The sequence below is a fragment of the Clupea harengus genome, chromosome 21, assembly GCF_900700415.2.
Source record: "Clupea harengus chromosome 21, Ch_v2.0.2, whole genome shotgun sequence".
In the NCBI taxonomy this organism is placed as follows: domain Eukaryota; kingdom Metazoa; phylum Chordata; class Actinopteri; order Clupeiformes; family Clupeidae; genus Clupea; species Clupea harengus.
In genome coordinates, this window is record NC_045172.1 from 7,187,213 (window position 1) to 7,210,468 (window position 23,256).

General features: G+C 42.5%; 2 protein-coding genes across 2 annotated transcripts; one reads left to right on the plus strand and one right to left on the minus strand.

Moving 5' to 3' along the window:
* The first annotated feature begins 7,957 nt into the window (after positions 1-7,957).
* tbx19 (T-box transcription factor 19) lies at positions 7,958-12,773 on the plus strand. The gene is made up of 5 exons (XM_042702954.1): positions 7,958-8,357; positions 9,444-9,708; positions 12,016-12,150; positions 12,334-12,395; positions 12,746-12,773. The coding sequence occupies exons 1-5, from the start codon at positions 8,131-8,133 to the stop codon at positions 12,771-12,773; spliced, it is 717 nt and encodes a 238-aa protein (XP_042558888.1). The 5' UTR covers positions 7,958-8,130.
* A 3,262-nt stretch (positions 12,774-16,035) lies between these two features.
* iqcb1 (IQ motif containing B1) lies at positions 16,036-23,100 on the minus strand. The gene is made up of 13 exons (XM_031558981.2): positions 22,809-23,100; positions 22,555-22,720; positions 22,322-22,442; positions 22,012-22,105; positions 21,653-21,752; positions 21,101-21,276; positions 20,741-20,850; positions 20,215-20,336; positions 19,828-19,970; positions 19,258-19,406; positions 17,971-18,102; positions 17,282-17,438; positions 16,036-16,662 (listed from the first exon to the last, which is right to left on the minus strand). The coding sequence occupies exons 1-13, from the start codon at positions 22,891-22,893 to the stop codon at positions 16,397-16,399; spliced, it is 1,821 nt and encodes a 606-aa protein (XP_031414841.1). The 5' UTR covers positions 22,894-23,100; the 3' UTR covers positions 16,036-16,396.
* Between the last annotated feature and the right edge of the window lie 156 nt (positions 23,101-23,256).

Consider the following 23,256-nt stretch of genomic DNA (forward strand, 5'->3'; position numbering starts at 1 on the left):
TCTATTTAGGTATATTCATAACCCCTACATTTGAGCGAATGTATAAGGCTAACTTTGTTACATTGTTTGAGAAGGTGAGGCTAGATTTGGAGCGTTGGAACTCTTTGCCAGTCTTCTGGCTTGGTCGTATAGCTCTTATTAAGATGAACATATTGCCTAGATTGCTTTACCCTATCCAAATGATCCCAGTTTTGTTTTCAAATGGAGTCTTGAAAAAACTAAATGGTTGGCTTAGTGCATTCATATGGAGCAAACGTAGACCAAAGCTAAAGATGGCTACCTTACAACTGCCAAGCTCTGAAGGTGGATTAGATTTACCAAATTTGAGAAAGTACCAGCTTTGTGCTCATTTGCGATATATATATGATTGGATCGTAAATGAGACAGCCTCTGTCTGGCTGGATGTCGAAACCTCCCTATCAAAATACCCACTGAAGAACCTGTTGTTTGTTAAGAGTTTTAAAACTGTTAGGTCATGCTGTGACAATATTGTTACTCTCAACAAAATTAAGGCTTGGCGACTAACACGTAGACTTGAGGGGAGGTCAAAACTAACATCAGTTTTCACTCCTATTTTGAACAACCCCGATTTCCAACCAGGACTTCTTGATGCTGGCTTCAGACAGTGGCAGGATTGTGGCATTTATGTGTTGAAAGACCTAATTTCTGATAATACATTAATGTCATTTAACCAAGTGGTTGAGAAATATAATATCCCCACACAGAGCTTCTTTCGTTATTTACAGATAAGACATTATATATTGCACAGTACAACCCTAATTGATAACCCTGGTGCATCTCATCTTGAGAAAGTACTGTTTGCAACACCTTGGAGATTGTCTTTCAGTCTACTCTACGGAGCTATGCGTAATCTGGCAACTGTGGCTTTGCAAGAGCTTAAAGAAAAGTGGGAGAGCGAACTTTCTGTTACAATCAATGACAATGAGTGGGACGATATTTGGGTCTACGCTAAATCAATTTCAGTCTGTAATCGAGCCAAATCTATACAGCTAAAAATTTTACATAGAATGCATATATCCCCCAACCGCAGACATCATTTTAATCCAAATTTGTCGCCAATGTGTCTTAAATGTAAAACAGAGATTGGTACTCTAACCCATTGCCTTTGGTCATGCCATAAACTGCAAAGATATTGGGCTAATGTCTTGACAGAAATTGAAAAGATACGTGGGCAAAACTTACAGATGGATCCAATGTCTCTTATTCTAGGTCTCCCTTCTAGATATGTAGTGTTAAAAAACCAGAGGCTCTTCTGTATTCTTACATATGCAGCTAGGAAGAATATATTATTGCAGTGGATAAGCGATAGACAGCCAACTGTTAAGGGCTGGCATAATGTTTTGTTTGATTTAGTACCTCTAGATTACCTGACATGTGTGATACATTCCAAATCTAAACAATTTTATAAAGTTTGGGAACCTTATCTGAATTATTTGGACCCCAACGTTTCTGACATTATGTTACAGGGATTTTTTGAAAAGTCGTAAGAGAGAATACTTTGCTGTGTATCTGTTTTCTTTCTTTATTCATCATTTTTATTGTATTGTATGTGTGTAGCTGAGCTGATGTTGTTGTATCTGTGTGTTGTGTTTTTGATGTGTGTGCTTGTTTGAAGTATGGTTGTGTGCTAAAAAAATGAAAACCAATAAACATATTTACAAAAAAAAAAACAAGTTCGTTTTAATTGAGGAGGAACTGGCAAAAGTGAAAAAAAAGTTAGTGATAAGAGAAAAGTGTTCCACTTTCACAGGCCTGTGTAATTACTGAAGATACACAAGTGATTTTGTTTTTCTGTTATTTAAAGTATTTTACTCTGATAAAAGATGGTTATTTCCTTGACTGTTATACCTTCCCTCTCCCTTGGGCTATATATATAATATGGGCTGTATACTGTATTTTTGGTTATGTTGTAAATCATCAAGCAGATGATTTTCATGGGTTTTTGAATAATTTTTCTTTTGGTGTTTTAATGTCCTCCTACCTATGCTCTGACGATAAAAGTGTAAAAGAAATAAATGTATATATTGCCATTGTCTTTCTGTAGTGAAGACATATTTATTTATTTTTTAAGTATGCTTGTCTTTTATGATACATTTTTACCATTACAACTTAAATGGTGCAAATATTACTAACTAACTAACTACCGGGAAATATCAAACTGAGGCTTTAACGTATCGACCGAGCGATACGCCACAGCTGATTGACCGAACGGAATCAAGGTTAGTAAGTTGTTTATTATATGACATTTTTCAGTACATTTTACAGTAAAGTAACAACACAAGTGATTCAAACTATAGTTTCTAGTCTTCATCATCACTTTCAATAACAAATCTTCGCTTCTTCTGAATTTCCTCATGGCTGTTGGTGTTTTCATTTTAGTCTGGATAGTAAAACTCAGACTGATCGCTTTCGCTCATTTTGAAAATGTCGTCAGAGGGCAATACCGATCCGTATTGACCAGTGAGGAGGGCAATACGCGGCTGGCATGACTTCTCATTAGCCAATCAGAACGCTCGTACTGTCGTTGCCATATAATATTTTTTTTTATTACATAATAGCACTAATAACTAATAACAATAACTATCACTCTTAATTGTTGTGGGGTCATCACACATGCATCTGGTTTAGATTAGATTAGTAAAGAAAAGTCTTCTCGCCTAAAGCGTTTAACCCCATTTTTGGTAGGCAGCAAAGTTCAACGTTTTCAATCAGGGTCCAGATAAATAATCAACCCACTACCATTTGACACCCCACTGTTGATGATGAGTATGAAAATGTTTAGTTTTGAGGTTAGTGTAACGGCTGGTGTTAGTTGAGGCTTAGTCTTAGTGGTTTTAGTGGTTAGTGGTCTTAGTGGTTTAGATGATAATTTATTATTTGTTCATAGATTTCTGAAATTGCTGGTAGTTTGGTGACTGACCAGTTACTCTGCAGTTACTCTAAAGTACTCTAAAGCCTCACCGGCCCTGACATTGATTGACACATGTATAGAGACAGACATGTCCTTCATATGTTCTGTACATTGTGGGGTTGTGTGTGTGTGTGTGTGTGTGTGTGTGTGTGTGTGTGTGTGTGTGTGTGTGTGTGTGTGTGTGTGTGTGTGTGTGTGTTTCAGATGTGCAGTGTGTCTGTAAAGAGGGCTACATTGAGGGATGGCTACACTTGCACTGAACCTCCTGCAGGTCCTCAGATCTCAGCTCAGATTCTCAAACTTCTTGTCAGTAAGTCCCTTCATTTCATGTACAGAAGCAGTCATCAAAGGCTGCGTGAACTTTTCTAGATATTAGTGTTTAGCTAAAGTACACAATGTATTATTTCCATAGGCTATTTTACTGATGTGCTATATTTTGTGCACAGAAGGTCGTTGGTCTGATGCATTCCGTGATTCAGCAGGTTACAGAATGTGTTCTGTCCACATAAACAAAGACTGCTTGAACTTGTGTAGACTTTTGAACTAACAGTAAAGCCTACAAAGATTTAAACAGCTTAAACAATTTAAACACGCCATGGACATAATGTATTCTATAAACTGACAACTCAAATCAAACCAAAGACCTTTCCTTCACATCATTTCTTAGGAGTATAGCCTAAGGACATAGTTCATTCTGTACTTTGGCAGAATACGGACTTCTACAAAACTTCAAGTAGCGTTTGCTTGAACGCGTATGCGTTTTTCATTGACAAAAAGCAGACATTTTCTGAAGTTCATCTATCCCTTACCTAAAAATGGCATTTGTCACCACCAGAGGGCACTGTGAGTTTGGTTAAGCCATATGGTCTTGCTAATGCTCCCTCAGTATTCCATGGGACATGATTGATCAGTTTTTGATTATTTACATGGATAATCTCTTTATCTACTGATTATTGTTGACAGACCCTTGAAAATGATGTCCCTATCCATTTATTTGATGTGAGAGAGGTTACTGGCAGATTTTGTTGCTGAAAGAAAGAGTTGTTCACTTCCACTGTGTCAGTTAGGAGCATGAAGCCAGATGTTCTCACTACTTCTTATGTAGGTCCCTGCTACGTTGGTTATGGGTATTTCTTAACTAGTTCAATGAAAAGGATAGGGCATTAATCCACCTGTTGTACAAATACTGCACAAGGCCGATAAACTTGTTTTGTTATATCCCACTGGTTGAGGTAAGAGTTGTCGATGACTAAATCATTTCATGAGAGTTGTATCAAACTAAAGGTCAAACTAAACCACAAGTGACTTATACTCCTCAAATTCTATGTTTGGTAGTCATTCATATAATATAATCTTTTCTATACAGTATACAGCTTCTGGAGGTCCAGACACAGATATGAGTAAGGTTACTATGCCTGGCATTCCATTAATGTGTTTCATTTCCAGTGAGGCAATGCATTAGATCCATTTTAATTTTAGAATTTTAGAAAATGAACTGTGTCTTTTACAAATGACGGTTTTATATTTATTCCTAAATATCCTTTTTCTGTTTTTATCTGGCTCATCAGACAGGAGCTGTAATCAGAGAGCCTGTCATTGAGCTTTAATACGAGGGAATTACACTACATATATCTTTCAAAACATTCAACATTATCAATCAATCAGCAAGGGATTTCAAAGACAAGAAAGAAACAAGAACTTGTTTGTACTTTCAATCCATTTATTCATTTCAGCACAGAGCCCCGGCATTAACACATGAAATGAATGACTGCACTGAGTGTGTTGACTGAGACAATATTTTAGGAATTGTTTTCTATAACTGCAAATGAGAACTTTGATCAGGCAATTTTTATGCTTTCTTGAGGAGGAGACTGTATGGACGAATAGCGCCCAGTACGATATTCTTCTCTAACTCGGCTGGTGTGCCTGCAGGGACGGGCACAAGCCAGTACTCTGGGTAGGAACAAACCTGCCTGTCTTTGGGGTTCATCCTGTTCTGCAGGCACACTTTGTAGGTCTTCCCATTCTTCTGGGAGACGAAGGTCTTGACGTAGCCATCCGATTCTGCCACTTCAGGCATTGAGTAGACACCCCTGCCATATGTCTGCCCACTGCCTGGTAAGTAGTGGGTGCTGATGATGCCTTGGGCTCCAGGTAGAGAGGTGCCATGATAGGTCACGGGCCACTCGTTCAGGTCAGAGTAGGTGCGATACCCTGCATTGCCCAGCCAGGCATTGCCGTCGGGGTACTTCCCTAGAACCTTGAGGGCAAACCTCAATCCCCCTCATGAACGTTTATGGTGTTGGTGAAGTCGCAGTCCCACGCTGGGTCAAAGAAATGCTGGTCCATCACAAAGAGATTGCTGCGGACGGCTGGCATGGAGCTCAGGCCGACCCTCCGGAAGTTCACATCTTGCCAGAACTCCTGGTCAAAGTAGACTGCCGTGAGCAGGTCCTACACAGTGAGTATGTCGGGATGAGCCTGGCTAGCGGAAAAGCTCCTGAGAAGAGGAGGGGGTGCTGCAGACTGGGGCTTGACGGTGACCCCGACCAGCGCCGAGAGGCCCTCAAAAAGGACGTCCTTGTCCATTCTCCAAGGCAGAGGCGGACGTTACTAAGGAGATACTAATGATGTGCTAGCACAAAGGAGATGTAGATTATGTCTCGACTGCCTCAGTGGAAAGTGTGAAATCAGGCGCTTATGTCCTTATATACAATTGTGGCCACCTGTGAATATTCAAGTGTTAGACAAAGATAAAGGATGGGTCTTGCCCTTGTTTTGTGGAAGCACAATAGTGTTGCACAATGGTAGACTTAAGCAAGTTTCTGTCATCTTTCTCAGAGAACAGTTAATGCTACACAAATGCCCTTTTCAGAGGTATACTTACATCTGAAGGTGTTTGCACTTGCGGGTCAAACTGGCCTCAATGAAACTCCTAAGAGGTATAAAAGCCAGCTGTGGACCACAAACAGTGACATATTGCACACACAAGTGAAATGCAGATGCATTTTTAATTGAACTCCTTATAAGCATATTTGATTCCATTTAGTCCACCTAGCACTTAAGCTACTATTTTAATCATAACCATATACCTGTTATTTTGGTTGGAATGTCACTAGGATAAAAAAGCCAAATAGTGCCAGGAAGGTGACTGGTGTACATATTTTTCATAGTTGATAAGGGCTTTCATTTTTATTGTTGTAGGCTTTCACTAATACCGTGGTTTGCCATTTATGAAGCCTATAATTATATCTAAAGATAGTTATTTCTTCATTGGTTTTTAACTTTGTATCATGTTAGCAAAACTACTTTGTTACATCCGCAAAGAAAATGAATGATTTCTTATAATAAATAATCATTCTTTGTATACATGGTTTTGATTAATCATTTTATTTTATGTGTAGTTTATCCTATAGGTTGTATATGGCAAAACGCGCTCCCGTTTGCACGCTCTCCCCTGTGGCTTTTGAAAGGTCACAGATTGGTGCGCGTTTAAAGCCTCTGGTTTGTTCATATTTGCTTTTAGAGTTCCGCCGAAGAGACCTTTTATGTGCCTTAAGTCTGTAAATCCTCTAATCTCCGCGGCCGAACAGTCTGTGATTAGAAGAACATCACGGCAGCAGCTGCGAGAGCTTCGATCTCTAGTCCGTGCAGCCCCAATCACAGATTCGGGGCGTCTCAAATGTCCTTGTTTCTCCACAAAACACCAGAACAGTATGTGTGTTTTTCTGCCTCACCTGACTCGCATAATGTGCAAAGGGGTTCTGGACGTATGTTCGAATTTAGTGGGTCATTCGTCCTATGCAACACTGGACCTGTCCTCGAATGTGGCTTGTTCGTGCGCAAAGTGGCGCATAAACAGTAATGTAGGGTAGCATGGGGTTTCCTTAGCCCTTCACCCCAAACGTAGTCTACAATTAGTTTGTCAAAAACACGTAGTTTGACTTACAAGACATTACATTTATGTTTGGAATGTTTTTGTATTTTGAATTAGTGCACTAATACAATTATTCAGACACGTCACTGATTAATCAAAATGTATAATCAAAAATAAAGGGAAGAGTGGTGGATATCAAATTTCAGCAATAGGCGAATTATCCAGCTGGGGTAGTTTAAATTATATTTCTGACATTTCAAGTTACATGTCTTTATTAAAAAGAAGTTGCTAGAAAGATTAAAATAATGTGATTAATGTATTTCTATCCAATGCCAGCCAAATCATGCATTTGTTGCCCATGATTAATTAACAAACCATTTTACCACAAAATCTGAATTCTCAGAACATGCAAGCTCAAGGCACTGACTGAATTTTAGAACAGATTCCATTAATGGTTTTGACAGTAAATTCGGACACGAAACGTAGGCTGTATACTAGATGATACACTTTGAATTGCCACCTTGTTACTTTAAATTATTTTGCTACTTGGTAACATTAAATGTATGTAATCCTTTGTCTGGTATTTATCCCCAGCCTTTTATCGAAATGTAGGCTATCAACCAAATAATCTTTTAAACATGCCGAAATGCCATTTGAAAAACCGTTTTGATTTTAGCTTACCGCCCATCCCTCCTTAGTCGCTGTCCAGAGTTCTGAAAAGGAAGGAATAAAGACTCACTGGAATATTTAGGTAGGGTATTTTACTATCGCTCATAAAGTAAAAAAAATAAAAATAACAGTACAATTTGTATGTGTTCCTTATGGACACACAGTTTTTGGTGAGCTTCCGATTAATGTATAAAACTAAATTGTGTGAATACACTGCAGAAACAAAAGGGAAGACTATTCTTAACTTATGTTTTTAATTGCCAAAATGTATCATCGCGAAAAATGTTGATGTTAACTTGTTCAAACATTCGTGAAATTATTGTCATACTGTCAAAAAAAAGTAGCCACATTTGGATGTCATCCCCAAACCTGAGTTATGAGCTTCTGACCACGTGACAACAGGTATTGCCCCCCCTTCTCGTGGGAGTGAGAGCGAGCGTCTTCGTATTGCATATATCTGTGAAAAATGCGAGACCCCGGGGAGATGATTATCGTTTTCTACGACATTACACATCTCTCGCACATTCAAATTAAGATATGATGACAACGCTAAGGGGAGAATAATTTTGCCGCTATCATTTTAACTACTTTTGCACATTAACGGAATTTTTGTTTAGATTAACGCTTACCTGTTCTGAAGTTGACTTTCGTCATGAAGGTTGAGGGAAATATGGGAGACGGCGGGACGAGTAGTCGGGGCGGCGTGGCAACCGACTGCTGCATCACCCGGCTGCTCAGCGTAGTCGAAAACGAACTCCAGGCCGGTCGGGAGAAGGGAGATCCCACAGAGAAACAGCTCAAGGTGAGCCTGGAGGAGGCAGAGCTCTGGAGGAAATTTAAAGAGGTTACCAACGAAATGATAGTTACCAAGAATGGCAGGTGAGTGTTTTTCATCCACTGGATTTATCTACCACAAAAAGACGTTTCTTTATATCCTGTCAACATGTACTTAAACAGATGTTTTTTCCTCATCAGAAATTACGTGATTTTTTCCCCAGTACTCGTGCTGAGTGCAGAGTGCTTCTTAGCCGAAATACCTTATGCGTTTTCAAGAAGCTAAGAAAGTTAAATAGATTCAAAGATAATTTAAGCATAAAGCTCTACCTAACTACATGTACCTTCACAATTATTTCAGTGAAAAACAAACCCAAGTATTTCAAGACTGCCAATCTATCCTAAACAATTTAGGATAATGACTTTGGAAGTCAAAGATGCTGGACGGTGGTGTGTCCACAGGCTTTGCTATTGATTGAATGTGAATAAATACAAGTTGATGTCAGTACCATATGAGAGTAATTAAAATGGTCTGAGTAGTCCATAGGCATATTAGTGCAACCGACTAAAAACCCACATACTTTACTCTCGAAAGTGAAATCATTTATGGCACTTAGAAAACTATTACTCAGAGACTTTTTTTCCCCTTTAACAAATTAATTTATTTAAGGGATCAATGATTACCTCTGGCCCTGTTCGCTGGGCAGTCTGGTGTAATTTATTTGGATGGGGCTGCGGTGGTGTGCAGCATATTGAAGGGTGTGTTGACCAGTGTAGTGGAGGGCAGTGGCAGCAGGTGGGTGTCCTTCCATTTGCATGTTTCCCAACAACTACACTTGAAACTTGTTGTCATCCAAAACAAACGATAATAATAATGCAAACACAAACAGGCACAATACACTCCTTGTTGAAGTGTTTGCAGGTGTGTTTTGTGTGTGTGCTCATATTGTGTGTGTGTGTGTGTGTGTGTGTGTGTGTGTGTGTGTGTGTGTGTGTGTGTGTGTGTGTGTGTGTGTGTGTGTGTGTGTTTATCACTGTGTTCGTATGTGTAAGTGTGCATACTGCAGATGTGTCATTCACCACAATGAGCAGATTCTAAGTGTGTTGATGGTTATCTATCACCTGTACCACATTCTTTCACACACCCCCCCCCCCCCCCCCCCTCTCCTCCATCTCTCTCTCTAAAAACAGGCGAATGTTCCCAGTCCTGAAGGTGAGCGTCTCAGGCCTGGACCCCAATGCCATGTACTCCTTCCTGTTGGACTTCATCCCGGCCGACAGCCACCGCTGGAAGTACGTGAATGGGGAGTGGATGCCAGCAGGCAAGCCGGAGCCCCACAGCCACAGCTGCGTCTACATCCACCCCGACTCGCCCAACTTTGGCGCCCACTGGATGAAGGCCCCCGTGTCCTTCAGCAAGGTCAAGCTCACCAACAAGCTCAACGGAGGTGGCCAGGTGAATCTACCCCCACCACCACCACCACCACCACCACACCCACACATACACACACACAAACACACACACACACACACACACACACACACACACACACACACACACAGAAAAGAATGGATGTCTATCAGTCTGTTAGTCTGTGTTCATGGCATTGAAATTGCTTCAGTGAGGGGCTTGGTATGGAGACATTCACATTCAAGACCAGTGATTCACTGTTAAAATGTTAAAATCCTGCATCTCTCTCTTTCTTTCCTTTCCTTTTCTCTCTCTCTCTCTCTCTATCTCTCTCTTGTCTGTGTGGATAAGGAGATGCTGAAACAGACTTTCGCTCTCCCTGAAATAGGTTAATTTCAGTTCAGAGCCATTCTCTGTGCCTGCTCAGAAGACCAATTACCTTGAGCTCTTCTGCTTTGTTTATCGTCTTTGATAACCTTTTAGACTTCAGGAGTACTTGTGGCTTTTAGGGGCCTCGGCCGCGGCCCCTAATCAAACCTTCGCCGGCCTTAGGGAAAATATCAAGTGTGCATTTATACAATTAGAGCGCAGCTCTCCGGCCACTTCACCCATGGAGCCTCTTTGTTCTAGGGAGGGGGGGGCTGCATGTAAACAGGAATAAACAGCTCTTAATTGCCCCCTTTTTTCCCTATTTAATGGACTTCCTGCCGTTTAAAGAGAGTGGGCTTTGGCCCATGTAGCCCAGGCTGGCTTTATTTGGGGGGGGGGGGGGGGGGGGGGGGGCAGATCCTGAGCACATCCTGGGCCGAGCACGGCGTAGAACAGCTCTATTCATATTCGGCTCGCGAGTCCGAATTATCACAGTATTTGCATGAGCTACCCCTTGCACCTCCCCCCCACCACCTCCAGCACTGCTACCAACTACCCCCCCACCCCACCCCCACCCTCACTGGTCTACATGCAGTGTTGGCAAGCAGGAGACTGCAGAGAGTGAAAAATAGCTCCAAATGAAATAATTGCAGTGGTTAGTTGTACATTATGGTAATTACCCCTGTGTGGTTGTGTGTGTGTGTGTGCATGTCTGTCTGTGTGCATCTAAAATTAATTTCGCCATCTGTCCTTAGGCAAAAAAGGCAACATATTGAGGGGTTGGTGGGGAGGGGGGAGGGGGAGGGAGGAAAGGCACGAAGGGAAAAAGCCCCCCCTTGCTCAGTGCCATGCTGATGAGTGTGTGCTTCTCATCAGCCATTGTGATGTGAAAGGTGAAGTAAAACTCTCAATTAGAATGGAAAACAGTTTGTTTCCCTCTCTCTCCCTCTCTCCCTCCCTCCCTCCCTCCCCTGCCTGTATCCCAGTCCTTCTATCTGTATAATTGTTTAATTGGCAGCTGCGTTTCCATCATGTAGGCCACCCGGCTGTAGACTGAAACACACACACTCACTCACACACACACACACACACACACACACACACACACACACACACACACACACACACACACACACACAAACACACACAGAGAGAGAGAGAGAGAGAGAGAGAGAGAGAGAGAGAGAGAGACCTGCCATCTTAAACTTAACACCCAAACAAGAGAGCTTACTTTACAGAAACTGCTAACAAAGCAGACAAAGCCTGGACTTGAAACCGATTTCTCTGGTTGACAAGAACTATTTAATCACAAGCCTCCGCAGAGGTCCAGAGGTCCGTTACCATTCTAATCAGTGTGTCATAATCTTGATGGCTGCCCAACGTGGAAATGACTTCGGCCTCTGATCGAACTGGGACCAGTTCATTCTAAATGAGTCCCTGCTTTGGACTTCTTCTAAACTATCAGTCCTGTGAGAGTGCCTGCTTCTAAGCCACTCACCCGACTCCCAGAATGAAGACTTCGTAAGCACCCACCTGCACGTCAGCACTCAGCACCTGCACAGGCACTTCTGTCTACTGCACTCATGTGCTGTGTTTTTTTCTTGTAATTCACACACTAATTGTATGTTTACGTAATTAATTTATACAGAAGTATATTCTGTTAATGCAATTATTATTTGTTATTAATTTGTTATTATTTGATTGAGTCATTTTGGATTACTATTATTGTTATTATATTAAAGCTTGTGCCTTAATTTTTACAAGTAAACATTGGCAATAACATTTCAGTGTTTTTGTTTGAGAGAATAAATGCAATTTGGAATTGGTTATAATATTCATTCACTATGATAAAGTGTGTGTTGGTCTGTATTTAGTTTCCCAAGTTTAGTGAAGTGTCTATATGCTAACTGTCACTCTTTTGCCTGTGTGTGTGTGTGTGTGTGTGTGTGTGTGTGTGTGTGTGTGTGTGTGTGTGTGTTTCAGATCATGCTGAACTCCCTGCATAAGTACGAGCCACAGATCCACATAGTGCGTGTTGGGGGCAATCACAGGATGGTCACCAACATCTCCTTCATGGACACCCAGTTCATCGCGGTCACAGCCTACCAGAACGAGGAGGTCAGTAATGCCTTCAAGAAAACAAGCATAGAGTTACTTTGTTTTATATTTATACAGAATGCCTGTTTTTCAATTACGAAGTACGTTAATGAATAGCATTACAAAGGTGACCAGGGAGCCATTTTGTATCCTTACTAATGTCTAGATTAGCACAATGACTAATGATGATTCTCCTTCTGACAGATAACAGCTCTGAAGATCAAACATAACCCTTTTGCAAAGGCCTTTCTGGATGCCAAAGAAAGGTACATATATCACGTACAACACAGACACCTACATTCAGGTCTCACTGGGCTAAAAGCCAAGTGGTTTTCTGTGCTGGAAGCTAGCTCCTTTTCCTTTTGATTTCATTGGTTTTACATTGAGAAGCCCCTTTCCCAATAACAACGCATGTATATTAAAGAGTGTGTTAAATGTTTTGTTCCCTTATTTTGGGGCATTCCTCTAGGGCAAGTGCAGTGTATTAATTTGTGTAATAATGGACAGATGATATCATTGAGGAAAATGCAGAGGCAAAGTTTGTGTGACTATGTGAAATCGCAAAACGATTAGAGTGTAATTATCAAACACTTAAGCGTCCGGGGATATGTGTCAGCAAGGAGCTCTTTGGAGAGACAGTGTGAAGTGTGTGTGTGTGTGTGTGTGTGTGTGTGTGTGTGTGTGTATGTGTGTTTAACACACACACACACGTGCATGTACACACACACTTGTGTACACACACACTCATGCACACACACAGGCACAATTGGAAGACTGTTGAAGCCTAACTCTAGTCACAACCATGTGCTAACACTGCTAGTCATTATCACCATTAGAGAAGCAGTCCTGCCGTCGCTCAAAACACATTATACTGCATTCCATCTCATATTTTCATTGATTCTTGAATATCATTATAACAGCGTTCATAATTACTTTTTCACTTTATTAGAAGCAACTGATGCATACATTTACTGTAAATCTTATGAATGACTGTAAATCATCCTTAGGGCACATTGATATTGATGTGTTATAAAGACACTATGCTTGACTTGATCTGATTGTGTTGTAAACCTCCCTCTTTCAAAGGAGCCACCCAAAGAACATTCTGGAAACTGTTCCTGAGAATCAGCACGTTGGGATCCCTCACTGTAGGTTACAATGTTTTCAGCATGGACGTCCTGAAGAAAAAACCTATAGATCTAAAGAAATGCATAAACAAGCAACTGTGTTGTTGAATTTGTGTCTCTTAAATGTCCTCAGACTAAAATCTATGCATTTTTACATACATATCTACAAATGTATATATGCTATGCACATACATATTTGACTGATTGTTGTGTTTTAATGTGTATCCCTGCAGGTGGTTGGCTCATCTCTAACCCAGAGTCCTTGTGCTCCTCTGGAGGGGGTAACTTCCCCTACCCCGGGGGCTTGCCTCTTGCCTCACACCATGGGTATAAGCCCTACCCCAGCCTGCATGGCCACCGCTCAGCCCCCTATCCCTCCACCTACCTCCACCACCGCGCACACACCTCTGGTGAGACTTGCATGTTCAAACGCTGATGGGTCACATTAGGGTTTCTAACATCTGGACATTGAAAAGAAAAACTGTGTGTGTTATGTGTCCGAACTTAATGCCTGTGTGGTAAATAGAATAACTGTTGCAGTCAAAGTCAGCTCGCTCTCTTCAGTCAATGAACGCTCCTAATTTTAATGATTTGATAAACAAGTGCAAGTATTACAGTGCCACGTCCCCCTTTTGTAGCTCACACACTCTCACTCTTCTTCCTCATCACAGTCTCCATCTCCGAGTCTCTGAATCCTGGAGGGCGTCAGGTGTTCTCGGGCCATGACGGCTGGGGTGGTGTGTCTGTGTCTCCCTCTGGACCCCTCGGAGTGTTGCCCGTCCCATCATCCACCTCATCCTCCCCTGGATCCAGCGGGTATGCTGGCTTGCCCCACACAGCAAACATTACAAAGTCAGTCACATGAGCAAAGCATCTACTTATACTTATAGTTTATAGCCATAGGACTGCACAGTTTTAGTCATTAGGCTACAAAAGCATACTGAATTGAAATCAAACAGCTTCATAATTATATCTTTAATGTTTTGTTTCCTCTCTAGGCAGTACCCCTGCCTCTGGACGGTGAGTGGCTGCAGCGTGTCCTCCACTGCAGCAGGAGGATCAGTGAGCACCAGCCAAGGCCATGATGGCAGGGCGGATGGTAATGAAGATTCCGCTTCACCGTGCTCCTTACTTCAAGGACATAGATCAACCAGTATTGATGGTTGTGAAATACCACCAAGCAATGTCAGGCTGGGCGGGCCAGGTTGGTCTTGTGTCTCCACCCACTCATTCTGATTGGTCTTTGCTCCTGAGTGGGTAGAGTGTTTCTCCTGCATTGGATTGGAGGAGCCAACTGGGTTCAAAAATTATCATCCTCTATTCCCAAAATAATAACTCGTAGCAAAATCTAAGGCGATCTACAAAAACGATACCAGCCCTGTGTACACCGACCATTGTTAGGTGCCTACACAAGTACAGTATGTATGGTCAATATTGTTATATTTATGGTGTCTGTACATTTGTGTCGCAGTGAGGCTTCACTTTGGTGTGTTGTGATTTGTGCTCAGGTGTATTTCATGACTAAGTGACTATGATTTTTTTGCTGCGGTGTTTTTCTAATGCTTCAGGCCATGTCTGTTTAAACAAACAAGGCAAACAAGTAAGCATACCGTTGAGTTCGGTCTGCATTAAGTACATTTTGGCCAGGTTTGATGATGACAATATTTGAAAATGGATATACATAACAACGCCAGTTTCTCAGAAAAAATGCATAGAGTACGTACAAAGGGGGGATGTGCAAGTGAATTCTGACAAAAAAAATGCCTTAAGGTGTTGCCTTAAAACAGAGCCATGATAATGTGAAATGAAATGGGATGTAAATATTAAAATTATGATTTTGCTTGTGACTGAAGATCCATATGTGATTGAAAAATAAATGTTTAGCAGGAAGGATGGCTTTTATCATTTGATTTGCCTGGAATCTATTGATAAGAACTTCACACAGGAACAGAAGCACATTGGATTTAGATTTCCATCCATTCCAAAGCAAGGGGGAGAAAAAAATTATCCGTTACATTTAATTTCTTGCCCAGTGCTTTACATAAAACCCATCTAGTTTTAGAAAGTCACAGGAATTAAACACCAACAATAACAAACCCATTGCAATTGGGGAGAATGTTTATTTGGAAATTTAAGTAAAACTTAGACTGCCATTAGCTCGCCAATAATTGGCTGTTGCAGTTACCCAATTAAGTCCCACTCCGGCAGTCTCCACCATGCCAGATCCCTGGCACCGACTTCGCTCCTATCTCCTCCCTCTCTCTTTTCCCCTCCGCTCTGCTGGTGCCATCTCCCCGCCCGCCCGCTCAAATGGGGCTTATTTATGCTCCCCTGTAAAGCCGTCCATAAAGAGAGTCAATTATACATCCATCATATTTTCCCCCTCTTGAAAATGTTATTTTAATCATGCGCGCTGAGTGGCCCACTCTGTTGTTTTCACATGTGCGTAATGAAATAATGACTGGCATCCTGTGAATAGGGACCTTGGCATGAGGCCGCAGTGCCCCTGCTTCACGCAGGACACCACACCACCGAGTTCCAGCATTCACTTACCAAAAAACACACACACACACACACACACACAGATTAACACTCTTTGACAGAGAGTTGTTTTACACAGTAGAGTTGTGTCAGAGCTCTTTCCATGTTCAGTTTCCCTCTTCACATCAAACTGAAAATGAGAATTTCACACACACACACACACCTACTCCCCCCCCTCATACCCCATGTGATGCCACTACAGTCCTCAAGATAAACACAAACAAGCAGACATTTGTGATTTGATTCATTCTTTCAGTGTTTATTGCATTCCTGTGCTCTCTTCCAGCATTACAATGACTGAAAGAATGTATTCAGTGTACCGCTCTGAAACTCACACTGACACACACACATACACACACACACACACACACACACACACAGACACACACACAGACAGACACACACACACACACACACACACACACACACACACACACACGCACATAGCAGTGTACGATGAATTGTCCCTCCAGGAGTACAACCATCTGATCTTGTGAATCATCCAGTCCTTCTTCCTCGGCGGCTTTCGATTCGGTGGCTCAACCTCACGTCTCCCGGGTCCTCTCCAGAACACCAGGTAAGATCAGCTGTGTGCGCCATCACTCTGGTGCTGCTGCGTCGTCACGTACCCCACCCAAATACAGTCTCGCCACCTCCCAATCCACCTCACCAAAGTCATCGTCGTCACCATGGATACGGAACAGGTCGGCGTGGGTGGACTCCTCGGTGAGCCTCCTCCACCAGGGCAGGGTGGCAGACTGCACCATGGCGCTGTGGCACTGCTTGGCACGCACGGTAACGGGCCCCGACCGGCTCAGGAAGAGCTGACAGTCCTGGGGTGTGGAGTCCTTCACGGAAGGGGCATCTGAGAGAGAGAGAGATAAAAAGAGAGAGAGAGAAAGAAAGAAAGAAAGAAAGAAAGAAAGAGAAATAAATAAAAAATTAAAATAAACACATGAAGAGAGATAAGACGGCAGCAGAGATGGTAGTGGGGGTAGTAAAAGGCCCAGGGGTTAAAATAACAACATAACCTGTTTGGAAGAAAAATAGCTTACACAATAGCTGAAACAAATATTTTATAATCAGAAGATTAAGTAAATTCACCCACAATGCATTACTAAATATTAATCCAAAAGAGGTATATTTAAATATCTCCTCTTTTTTGTAATATTAAGATATTTGAAAAATGTGTTAATGTTTTAACAACAGTTGTCATGTATTTCTCACTGAATTACATGAATGATAACAATGACTGACCATCCCATCTGAGCATCTTATTTCCCCCCCACCAACTGCAGCAGACAGTTTTGTTTTACAGTACAATACCACATTAGAGATCGTATAAAGGGTCAACCTAGATGTTTTATTGTTGCTGGTGGTGTTTGTACATCTAGGCGGTGGTGTTTGTACATCTAGGTGGTGGTGTTTGGCACCCTGTGTGTTGGTCTGATTTTTTGTTTGTTTGTTGTTGTTTGTTGACATACTGATTAGCAGCTCTATGTCTGTATTGATCTGGGCCAGTAGGGCCTGAGTGTGCTCCTCCTCTCTCTGCACGTCTTCCCCCGTGCTCAGCCACTGCCGCAGCGTCTGCTGAGTGCTGTTATGGAGCTCCCTACACCTCTCCGCTGAAACCCTACGAGACTGCAGGAGGAGAGGCCGTCAGTTACACACACACACACACACACACACACACACACACACACACGCACACAGTGCTCCCTACACCTCTCCACTGAAACCCTACGAGACTGCAGGAGGAGAGGCCGTCAGTCACACAACCACAAACACACACCTACACACACTGACACAGACACACACACACAGTGCTCCCTACACCGCACACACACACACACACACACACACACACACACACACACATACACACACACACACACACAGAGTGCAGAACAATTAATCAGGGTAACTCAGCCACATACATGCCTTCACACACACACACACACACACACTTTTACATGTCAAGTTTGCTTAATCGTCTCTACAGATCATTCAGAAGAGAGTAGCGGAGCTCACAGTATAGTGTTGTTCTGGTCCTGTGAGAACACCTATGTGATCTGTAATGGTAAACTCACAGGGTGGAGGGAGATGTACTTCAGCCACATATATACTCGCTGCATGGTGTTGCAATGAGAGCTACTCCTCATGGTGAACTCACAGGGTGGAGGGAGAGGTACTCGTCCACCTCTCTCTTCAGCTCGGTCCTCTGGGCCTCCGTCAGCTTTCTGAGACCCGTCCAGGGGGTGGCATGAGCCTTCTGGGCACGCTGCCGCTTCAAGAAGCGCAGGACCTGAGAAGGGGTGCACACATACATAAACACACACGGGCACGGGCACACACACACACACACACACACACACACACACACACACACACACGCACGCACCCACAGACAAGCAAACATTAAAATACAAACAAAAAGCAAAACAGTTTTGGTTTTCGGTTTGACCCTACATACATAAAAAATGATCTCCGCTACCAAGGAAAATACAGAATCCTACAAAGAACCACTTCAAAAGGTAGGTCTGAGGTTATCATTATTTTTCACGGAACAGAGCCATTCAGGGTACAGAAGCAAATTAGCCACTTCACAGAAACCTGCAAGTCCAAATTCGACATCATTGAGAGGTACTGAGTTTTCCGAAGAGCTTTCCAGATAAAAATACCAGTTGCTAGCTAAACTTTACTTCAACTTTACTTAAAGCTTAAAGCAGCAATAAGTAGTTCTGTTCCAAAACTAGCTAGCTAACTACCTTAAAGGCATGCAAAACCCCTGCAACCACCAACAGCCCAGTTGGCACTGATAGAGGCTGGCGTCTTTTGGCAGTATAGCTGGCAATGTCATGCTGTGAAAGCTTTTCCTCCATTTTTGCAGGGTGTTCACAGACCACCCTCCTGTTCAAATGCAACTGTGTCCACAGTTTCCATATGATCTGTAGTGTTGGTGTAGTACTGGTGCAGGCATGAAGGTCATTGCTCTTGCTCCAAAAAAACTAATTTTCAAATGAAATTTCCTTCCACAGCTCCAAAGTTGTTGAGCATATTACAGAATGGTGTAAACTTGTTTGGTTAAATAACATACAAGCTAGCAAGCATAGAATCAGAAACAGTTTGCAAGCTAAAGGATTCAGGCTTAGCAAAAGTTGAATCAATTATAACTAAGCAAACCCATCCTTATCCTTGTCTGTGACTAAAGAAAGTAGTACTATGAACTATCTGACTAAAAAGGTTGCCTTCTTTCTAAACAGGCAGAGGAAACGCCACTCCGCTTCACGTTGTGGATTTCTTTACCTTGTCCATTCATTTCGTATAAGGGGACACCTCAGCAGCCATTATCCCTTACATAACATCTGGGGATAATTGTGGTTAGATGTGGACTAAATGATGTGACAGTTCTGGCCCTGCATTAATAACTGGTTGGTTGACTGGTGGCTTGTCCACTCACAGCTCTCTGGATGGTCAAGGCGGCCTTGTGGCGCTTGAGGTGGTATTTGCGCTGCTGGAAGACCCGTCTCTCCCGGTGGCCCCTCCAAACGCGCTGGATCAGCAGGGCCGCCTGACGCTCCACCTCCCCCAGGTAGCGCTCCACCTGGGCTGGGATGGGATAGGGCAGAGACAGGACACAGGTGCTTACAGAGCTCCTCAGAGAGGGGACAACAAGTGCCCTGGGCAAATCAGCCTGAATGTTTTTGAACAATATTAATATAAATATATTTATTATATATTATAATATATTTATAGTTTGGTCAGGGACTTTTAGTAAAGTCCAAAAGTAATAATAGAATAATTTAAATCACATGTAACAAATCTTTAAATATATTATTATCTTCACTGATCCCTTTTCAGTGGAGCTATATCTTCCAGATGTACACCTTTAATGTAGTATACTGACATGGCAGTAAAAACTGCCTACTCAGCCTACATGCTTTAGCTAGTATGGTGCTTGGTGAAGGTTTGGGGAAAACAGAAAAGATGCTCCTGAATGAAAAAGTAAGCCGACACACTGGTGTGTTACCTGCAGGTAGGATCTCCAAGAGCTGCAGCTGCCTCTGACGGAACAGCCGATTGGCTCTCTGTCTGCGCAGCTGCATCTGTATGCGCAGGCCCTCCTCCGCCCGCCTCCTCTCCAGCTGCTCTTCCTCCCTGCGTTTCCTCTCCCTAATGGTAGACACACACACACACACACACATATATATATACAGAATATATATAAGTAAACGTGTTCTAGTTAGTCTCAAAACAACCACTAAGACACTTCTTCGCTGTTGTGATGTGATTCATTTAAAGTTTGTGTGTGTGAGTATGTGTGTGCGTGTGAGTATGTGTGTGTGTGTGTGTGCTCAATGCTCAATGAGTGTGTGTGTGCGCTCAAAGCTCAATGAGTGTCTGGGAGCAGGCTCACCTGAAGCTCCTTTGCAGTCTGGTGACGGCTCGTGGGAGTTTCTTCAGTCTCCTCCGTGTCTGGTGGGCCCTCCAGGCAGCCTGGATCACACACGCAGCCTTCACCCTCTCTGCTGACGCACCCTGAGGCAATACAAACACACGCCATTTACACACACACACAGATCACAACAGACAAATGGAAATGATTGAATGAAACGCAGTGTCCACCCGGCCTCCTCGCAGGATGCTTTCCCTGACACAGCTGAAGATTCTGGCCCAGATCTGGCCCTGATTGTACACACTTTATCAAAAGACTGATAACACATCAGATCTGCTCCAGTATCAGCTGTTGTCACAGACGGACAACAGAGAAACATAACTAAAGCCTCCAAGAGGAAGGCGCCCACTGACCAGAAAGCTGCAGGTCAGCGCCAGCTAACTGGTGTGTTGCTGTAACGTGAGGTCTCTCCTTACCTTAGTGTCTGTGTGTCTGAGGGGCGGTGAAACTAACTGGTGTGGTGCTGTAACGTGAGGTCTCTCCTGACCTTAGTGTCTGTGTGTCTGAGGGGCGGTGACTTCAACAGGCCGATGAGTCGATCCAGCACTGGGTCAAAACCTTTGCCTCTCCAGTCTTTCGCTGCCAGTTCAGCCAGGCCTAAACAACACAACTCGTCATGTGGGATTTACTCAGAGCACAAGGACAAGGACGATGATGAAAACACAAGTGATTCCCACTGTGTCACTGCTGATGCATAAGACACCATTGTCAGTTCTTAATTTGCCACTATGTCAGGAGCCGTACTTGTAGCCTCTAGATCTAGAATACAACACACTATTTCTTCTACTTTTTCCTTTTTATACATTAGTAAATTGTCTTAATAAAGCAACAATCTGATGCCGCTGACCTTGGTAACGTTTGACAATCACTTTGATCATTGCGTTGTCATGATTGACGATGTACATCAGAATCTTCACTGCACTGCGGCCGATAACTGGATTCTGGAAGCTGGACATCTTGTATACAGTGTCATCCATAATGACATGCAAAGCCTTGTCTCCAATATCCTCAATAACTTTGGAGCTGGAAGGAAATACATTTTGAATTCAAACATGTTTTGCCAAAAAGGCTTTCTGAGACTCACTATTGCAAAATCTGTTGTTCCCAATTAAATACATAATCTCTCCTTTACTCTCCAACATATCTTCTGTTTCCTGGTGTTCAAACGTCTACCCATTGCCAAACTCTATATAATGAAATATGTATCCCACGTTTACTTTTCGTTGTTGCTTTTATCAAATATGTGACGGGCACTGTCTGCCTAGAGCAATGCAGCAATTGTGTTTATAAAAAAAGGGATCAACATCCCGATCACTCAAGGCCCCCCCTTTAAATGGTAGAAAGTGTCATCAACATGTAAGAAGAAAAGCACTGTGCTATGAGAAACACTGGACCCCACCTTTTCACACCAAGCAGGTCCAGCCATAGAGACAGCAAGACCACAGCCACGTCTTCATCCTCAGACAACTGGATGCTCTCATAATGTTTGGAACTAAGAACTAGAAATTACAGAAATGTCTGAGGTCAAAAACCTGGCCTAGACATGTAGAATTATTCGCAATTCATTACTGCTATGCTGATATAGGCTAGCGTTTGAAAGATAATACATTAGTACCTTTGACAGGAAAAGAGTTGAAGTAAGTAATATTACAGAAGTAAAAGGAAAGGATTTGTGTTTGGGTTTTAACCTTGTATGTGAGGGAGAACTTGAGTGTAAGTGTGATTCCTAGTTCAGTCTTAACAGTGTGTATTTCATACCATAAGCAATGAGATGATGACGAGCCTTCAGGAGCCAGCTTATGGAGTCCATGACCTTCCTGAAGAGACGAGTCATCTCGGCCTCACTCTTATCCTTTGAACGAGAAATCATGCCCCTCACATGAATACACTAGACCTGGGCATTGGACATCTCTCTGAATAAAGAATAACCCACGAGCATTTTGGTTTTGGCACTTTAGTTTGGGAGATTTTCCCGTTTGTTTTCAATCTCGTCGCAGCTAAATTATTATCGTAGTCAATTTGTTCCATCTCATATCCTCTTGCATGACCATGCCTCAATGCTACTTACTCGTAGAGCTTTCATCATAAGTGAGTCGGCGAGTGAGAAGAGATTATTCGCCACCAATGGGAGAAACTTGTTGTAGAAGACTTCACAATTGTTGACATTGCCGATACCGACACAGCATGAACTATGAGACAAGAGAGTCGAGTTATCAAGTTGTCGTCTAGATAATGACAAAAACAAAGCTTACATTGCAATATCTACGATGAAGACGCAGAGCCATGGACAACTAGTGTTACCTTAGAATATCTGCTATCTGTACAGCAGTTTTATAGCCTCCGTTTATTTGGATGAAATTGAGCTTCAGAGCCGTTGCACAGTAATCCAGTATGCCATGGTTGAACAGGTCTTGCTTGAAAGTCTCCAGTTCCTCTTCAACTTGCAATGATTTCTTTCCTAAACATTCTGTTTTGAGGTGACAGTGGGATCTGAGTTATTCCAAGTTGCCGATGCTAAACAATCATGAGACAATAAAGAGTGTATGATACCTTACCCGTTAACTTCCTCAAAACGTCTTCTAATCCATCCTCTTGTTTACTTTTTGTTGCTGTAACCATCGTCTGAATGTCGGGATTCATCTTATTTCCTTTGTACCGTTAACTAACTGCAACTCATTTCAGTTTACAGTAATTTATATTTTATTTAGTTGCTTTTATACAGCGTAGTGTTGGGCATTCAGCGCGAAAACCATCCTCAGAATCTCGAAAAGTAATGCATAATCCCAGTGTTCAAGACGCTTCTGGTTTCTAAAGCAACGGTGACATCATTACTATGCGACATAAAAATACCTTTTTCCGTTTGTGACTATGGGAGGGAAAGTGAGAACCTACGCCCCTAGTGGTTGTGTTCCTATCAGAGAGAAGTTTACACGTGAAAGCCCTACTAATACTTGCCTGTAAATACAGCAAACATGCCATACGGCAAAATTGGTCTTTTATGTT